General features: G+C 44.3%; 2 protein-coding genes across 2 annotated transcripts in view; one reads left to right on the forward strand and one right to left on the reverse strand.

Annotated features, from left to right (window-relative positions):
- Positions 1-5,177, reverse strand: part of lca5 (lebercilin LCA5) — a 42,831-nt gene extending 37,654 nt beyond the window's left edge. Inside the window, exon 1 of the mRNA XM_063223439.1 lies at positions 4,883-5,177. Coding sequence (XP_063079509.1) covers positions 4,883-4,891 — 9 coding nt within the window. The 5' untranslated portion in view covers positions 4,892-5,177. The remainder of the gene's footprint in view (positions 1-4,882) is intronic.
- A 614-nt stretch (positions 5,178-5,791) lies between these two features.
- Positions 5,792-7,500, forward strand: part of sh3bgrl2 (SH3 domain binding glutamate-rich protein like 2) — a 17,998-nt gene continuing 16,289 nt past the window's right edge. The window contains exon 1 of the mRNA XM_063223440.1: positions 5,792-5,974. Coding sequence (XP_063079510.1) covers positions 5,930-5,974 — 45 coding nt within the window. The 5' untranslated portion in view covers positions 5,792-5,929. The remainder of the gene's footprint in view (positions 5,975-7,500) is intronic.

A 7,500-nucleotide genomic window follows, 5' to 3' on the forward strand; every position in this document is an offset into this window, starting at 1 on the left:
CACCTCTCTGTGGCCAGGTGCAGGATAAAGGCGCGTCTAAAGTGGAAAAGAGTAGAAGTCTGCACACCAGGCCTTGACACTGGCACCTGCCAACCGGCCAAATGCTGGTGAAACTTGGCTTTGGCTAGTAATACTTTCAGTGTCACTAGCCAATTTGGCTGGCAGTTTATTCCTTGGTATGACATACGCTTCATAGTAGCCTACGTGTATATTCTGTTGTTTGCCCCTTGTGTATAAGTTGTTTGTATTTAAATTCGAGACAAAAAACTCAGTAACTCATTTTCCATTTGCTTGATATACTTCCATGTAGAAAGCTATACACTCATCTGGCTTTGGCGTCTCATCTTCTTAGGTTAGATGTACACCATCATGATGAAGGGGAAAAAAGCAATGTAAAATCTGTGGCTAGTAGAGTACCTGAATGGCTAGTGACTAGGGAAAACCACTAGCCACAGTGGCTGTTGGGTGAAAAAGTTAATGCCAAGCCCTGATGCACACTGTGGCTCCGCTTTGAAAATTTTATTCAGGTCATACAACGTTTCGACCCAACAGGGTCTTCAACAGGCATGCGATTGTGGGTAGAAGGTGTCATCATAAATAGTCTCTGTTGCGGTGAGTGCAAGTCAGGTGGATGGGGTACATCATTACCCACAATCCCATGCCTGATGAAGACCCTGTTGGGTCGAAACGTTGTATCACCTGAATAAAAATATCAATGCGGAGCCACAGTGTGCAGACTTCTATTCTTTTCCATAAACACACACATTTACACACACACACACACACACACACACACACACACACACACACACACACACACACACACACACACAACAAACACAAACACAAACACAAACCACAATACACACACACACACACACACACACCGCAGGCACAAACAGACACAAACAATAACAACACACACGCACACACACAAAGCGGAGCCACAGTGTGCAGACTTCTACTCTTTTCCACAAACACACACATTTACACACACACACACACACACACACACACACACACACACACACACACACACACACACACACACACACACACACACACACACACACACACACACACACACACACACAACAAACACAAACACAAACCACAATACACACACACACACACCGCAGGCACAAACAGACACAAACAATAACAACACACACGCACACACACACAGACAAACAGAAGAGAGTGTGTATTAGTTGGCAGGGGAGGGAGGCACCATTAGAGGATAAAGTTGCAGTATGGTTTGTGATGCATGAATCATTAACACAAGCAGACACCATCTGGCCTCCCTTTCCAGACTTCAGCACATACAGTAGATACTAGAGATACACCGGTTCCTGATTTTTAGGATCCTGCCGGATACCGGATCTACTGCTTAAGATCCTGCCGGATCCGGAACCGGATACCGGATCCTACGAAAGGGTTGAAACACATAGCCAACTCGCACACGTGGGCCCTTTTTATTAAGTTGGCACAAACTATTTTTAAGACTCATTGGCTTACTGCCACACTGCCTTCAACGGCCACTTCCAAAGGGCTTTCACTCCATGCAGCGATTGGGGTTGTGAAAGACTGACTGAAAAGCCTAGGCTACATAAAAAGTAGAGATGCCCTAGATTCTGAATTTTAGGTAACTGCCGGATACCGGATCCACTGCTTAAGATCCTGTCGGATCCGGATAGTCTAAAAAACCCTATTATCCTGCCGGATCCGGAACCGGATGTTGGATCCTGTACATCTCTAGTAGATTCTAGGGGTCGACCGATACAGGTTTTTTAATGGCTGATGCCATACCGATTTTTTTTTCATCACTCTTGGCCGATACTCGATTTCTGATACCCAATATTTGGGGCCGATATGGGTTAAGAAAAAAAGGTTAAAAAATGACAAATATTCCAGGTCTCAAGTTAAAAATAAATATTCCTTTAACATTATCAAATTGAGGTAGAACTTGTAACATTTAAACACCCACTCTAACAATCAAGTAATGTCTAACGATCAAGTAATAAAAAATAAAGTGTCTTGGTGCTTTTAAAAAAAACCCTGAATTATTGCGTATCGGTCAAAACCACACGCGTATCGGCCGATACCGATACACTTAAAATATGCAAATATCAGCCCAATATATATATCGGTATCCTTAATAAATACCCTTTGGGCATGGGGTTGGACCTCACCTCACACACCTTTCATGGAGAAACACACACACACACACACACACACACACACACACACACACACACACACACACACACACACACACACACACACACACACACACACACACACACACACACACACACACACCTCACCTCCAACACGTGTTATCCATGGCTAAACACACACACACACACACACACACACAGACCTCACCTCAAACATACGTTATGGCTAATAATAAACACACACAAGCACATTTAGTGCAAAAGTAGGTTACTCTCTCCGGTAAATTTCATAATTATACCTCATCATGCGCTACATATGAAGACATGTGAATCTGCATTCACTTACAGTGCTCACACACACACACACACACACACACACACACGCACACACACACACACTGCCTGCCACACTCACTCGCATCCACTCAAACACACAAGCTGTTCAGCTGGATTCAGTCACCGTGATAAAAAAAGACACACACACACACACACACAGACAGACAGACACACACACACACACACACACACACACACACACACACACACACACACACACACACACACACACACACACACCCTTGGAGCTCCCATACACAGAGTGATGGCGTGAGCTGATATTTAGTCAGAGAGTATAATACCTATAACACAAGAACATAATTTGTTGCGAAATCAAAGTCAAAGTCAAATCCATGGATGCCGTAGCCTTGCACACTCACTCAGAGCTAGGGTACTCCACCCATGAGGAAACAGGAGGGAAAGAGTGAGTTAAAATGAAACGGACACAAATCCCTTGTCCACTGTATCGCAATGACATCATTATAGCTGACCCTCGAGTAAGGATTTTCCTCCAGTTCTTCTAGAATTTTACTGGAACACTCTACAGCGCATATAGAAGTCTGTGTTAAAAATCTCATAAAGGCCTTATGACATCATAATGAGAACTCAAAATGTTGGCAAAATTCTATTTGTGATGGTACTCCTCAAGGGGTTAAACACCAGGACTAGGCAACAGCAATACAAACAAACGCTTGACTGTGTGTGCATATCTGTCAAGCAGTGTGTGTCTAAGTGAGCATCTACTATGTGTGTGTGCGTGTGCATGTCTTTTCATGAACCTGTGTGTCAAATGCCAAGGAGACTGTGTGTGTGTGTGTGTGTGTGTGTGTGTGTGTGTGTGTGTGTGTGTGTGTGTGTGTGTGTGTGTGTGTGTGTGTGTGTGTGTGTGTGTGTGTGCGCGCGCGTGTTTGCGTGCATGCTCACTTTTAAGAGACAGCAAGACAGCCAAACAGACATTCAACTACATATAAAACAACAGACGAACAGCCAAACATTCCACAGAAATGCCCAAGTTGTCTCTTTGATTGGAATGTCATAGTTATAACAATGAAACACATACACTGGTGGTCAAGCAACATGATAATGAAAGCGTGTAAATGTGATGCGGTATAACTATATAGTTACATAATAAATACATAAACTGGATATAACCCTACTATAAAACACACCGACCCCCAACCCCATCAGTCTTGAGTAGACACTAAGTGTTTTGCTCCAGTGGTTGTTACTATGGTAATATATCTGTCATGGACAGACAGCCATCTTATTGTGGCATGGGTCTAATGGCTCTCCTCTCCAAATACACAATGGACACAAGCTTACAGCCAGAGACCTGGCATAAACCAGAAACTAGAAATGCAGGCCTAAAAATATGACTAAAAATATTACTTCAAATTACTATTGGTGCATCGTACATGGATATATTTTTTTATGACTGGGTATAACTGGTTATATACTAGTAATAACCTGGGTTACATGTTCAGTGTTTGGATAGCCTAATGCTACAAGATCACTGCCCAAGAGAAAACAAAAAATATCAGGAGTTTGGCCCATATTTCAAGACAAGTCTGTAGGCAAGGCTGTGACTACCGGATTGGAGATTATAAGACGATTTAGGGTTCAGGCCTAATGATCTGGCGGAGAGAAGACGCAGGCAGGCCACTGCACAAGTGTTGTGTATGCCACCTGCTTGAGGTTGGGCTAGTGGGGGATATCTGCGGGTCTTTAGCGTGTGGTTAACGAGAACCTGCTGTTTGTGGCAGGGCTCTTCAATCAAACCCTACCTAGTGTTGTTGGCCACTCTCACTACACCAACCCATCTCACCATGACGCACGGAGTAAACCACGCAAAGCGACCCAGCAAATGGGATGCCAATTGCTTACTGGAATCCAGCTCACCGTTATTATCAGTCTACAACTAGATTATGTAACTTAAAGCAAACACATCACATGTTAACTGCCAGCAACAACTTGCGGACGTATCCGTTTCGGACGTATCCGCGTTTCGTTGCGCATGGTGCCGACAAGGGTGTTAGTCAAGCAGCCTGCCAAATGTTTGTTTTCAAGCCACAGGCGATGATGGTGATGACGATAGACTATCATCATCATCATCACCTGGCATCCCTTTCTACTCTTCTATTCTTGGCTGACGTTCCAATAGTACACATAAACCCAGTTCCAACTGCAACGCGAACCTCGCATGGCACTGTTTATTCGCTATTCATAGAACAAAAGACCAAGTGGCTCAAGACGATCATCTACGAACACATTAGCCTGCTAAGTCATCTATTGCCGTATGGACAACAACCAAGTGTGGGCATGTCACAAATAACTGCTAATCGCTGTGCTTGTTTTTCGCTGCTTACCTTGTTCATTTCCACGAATCCATAGTTTCTTTATGGCGATGCCTGTGGCAATGGAATTCATCAAAGGATGCTTCAGGAGTTAGCAAAACAACAGTTGTGCCAGCTACAGAATAACTAGCATGCTACCAACACTGTTGTCCCCATGCAAAAAAATGGTCGTAGGTGACTTATTTTCCAAGTTTTTAATGCGAGAACCCAGACGACCACAATCTAGGTGGGGTGGCCGCCGTGGGACAAGCAGGCGCACTGTTGTTGCTCTCCAAAAAACGTTCCTTCAATCAAATCGAATCCACGCCTCGCCTCGCTTGCTTCGAGTGTCACTGTGACGCTTTGCCATGGCAACATGAAGTCAAACCACTTGTTGCGCAAAGTTCCGCCTGGTCACTGCATTATTCCAAGGAAATGCCGGTAGGCCTATTTGGATTGTGATTCAGACGTTTGGAACCATGTAAAATAAACTAAAAAAAATAAACATTGCGCATTCATCGCCATACATTAATCTTTAAATAGGCCAGTATTCTATCAATTAAATTATAGGCCTAGTTTTAAAACATTCATTGCGCATAAATAATGCACCATCAAGTCAATTGTTTAGTTTACAGAGAGTGTGATTAGGCTTCTTAAATTGTATAGTTGGGGGAAAACGAATGAAAAAAAATGTTAAAACAGAGGACAACATTTCCCAAGATACACTTGGTTATACTCCAGCCTCAGACAGACAGATTGTAACTCCACTGGACGCCTGTTGGGGGAGTGATGCTCAGAGAGAGAGAGAGAGAGAGAGAGAGAGAGAGAGAGAGAGAGAGAGAGAGAGAGAGAGAGAGAGAGAGAGAGAGAGAGAGAGAGAGAGAGAGAGACTCCAAGCTCCAAGAGGCTTCCCGTTATTATGGTAGTATAAATACGGAGGAGGTGGACGCGCCTCTTCTCCGATTTAAAGCACAGCTCTTTGGGAGAGTGCGTCGACAGTCTCCCCGCGCTGTCAAAGTGGCAAACAGAAGAAAAGTGTGTGTCGAACCGTCTGGACGGTGGCTGCCAACCGGGATTAGGATGGTAATCAGGGTGTACATCGCCTCTTCCTCCGGGTCTATCGCGGTGAGTAGGAGCGACTAATCCAGATTTTAGGCAGTAGTAATGTCAGAGTAGCGTGCCGTGCACTGAAAGGGAGAGTGACAGGTCAAGTCCACGGGTCGGGACCACGATGGCTCGCATTGCATTGCATTGCATGGACGCCCCTCACGACCTCCCTATTCATGGGGATGGAGGAACTGTTATTTATGTAACTTGCCAGATCTAAACGAAAATGAATTATGCGTGGCCTTTCTCCATAATCACTGACATTTTGCGCGCGCAGTCTCGTCAAAAGTAAAGGGAAATGGGTTGCGTTGTGATGAGCATAAAAAAACATCAGAGTGTCTTTGCTTTGCTTTTTTCTCCATCTCTTCACATCGCTCGCAAATTGAGGGGGGGGGGGGGGGGTATTCCTTTGAAATGCATGATGATGGCATTATTGCTACTATATCATCATCATCATCATCATCATCATCGTGCATACTGAATAGTCTCCAGTCTTCTTGCCGTTTATGACAGTCCACACGTCAAAGCACGGCATGTTTACTTGGTCCGTCTGGCGTTGCTACACCTTGTTGTTGACCAGGGCATTGACAATCATACAGATTCAAGGTGTGTTGTGGGCGGCTGTGTGAGACATGTAGACCAAAGCCTTATAGTAGTTGTCATCTTGTCACACACCTGAACTGGAAGCGTTTACCGCTCAGAAAATAAAACAGTCAAGCCTAAAAATATTCAAACAGGCGACGTGAAGTTACTGGCTCCGATTAAACTGGAGACGAAAACAGTCTAGTCTAGTAATATGGGCCTGGGTGGTAGAGGATGGAAATATGGTAGCCTGACTGAGATCATACCAAAATATTATGTCTCGAAAATATAGGCTATCATTACTGAATATCTGCCGTAAAAGCATTTTGCACAAAACCTCCTTCAGTCAGTAGGCCTAACCCAGAGATTCCAGTGATCCGCTTCATAAAACTACTGCTGTTTTTTCCCATTATGTAAATGTATCCCAGTTTGGTTGCCATCCCATTTCCGTGTCATGAGCTATTGCTATTACATAACTAACTCGTAATTTAATGTTTTTGTTGTTGACGTATGGATGAAAAATAAATCCAGAGGCTTTCACATGCGCGCGCGCGGGGGCATGTGTTGGGGAGGGGGTTGTCTACGTGTGTTTGGTTAGAGTGCTTCAGACCGTGTTTGGTGGTGGGTATTCTGTAAGGCCTCATGTAGGCTAGTGGAATAATGCGAGTCTTAGGTAATGGCTTGGCCAGCATGTCCCTCAACTCCATTTTCTGACTAAATTCACATTTGTTTACAAAAGATTCTATTTTTAGAGCTGGTCCCAGCAGTGATTTCTCGCGCGCACACTCGCGCGCGCACACTCACGCGCACATATGCGCACGCTAACGCACGCACACACAGAACGTCCATGCATGGGGCATATACTTTAAAAACACAGGCTATATTTAGAACATTCATTTCCTTCTTTTAACATACATTTTCACACAGAGAGGGAGGAGAGAAGGGGAGAAGAGAGAAGTTGA

The sequence above is a fragment of the Engraulis encrasicolus genome, chromosome 18 (genome assembly GCF_034702125.1).
Source record: "Engraulis encrasicolus isolate BLACKSEA-1 chromosome 18, IST_EnEncr_1.0, whole genome shotgun sequence".
NCBI classification, from domain to species: Eukaryota; Metazoa; Chordata; class Actinopteri; order Clupeiformes; family Engraulidae; genus Engraulis; species Engraulis encrasicolus.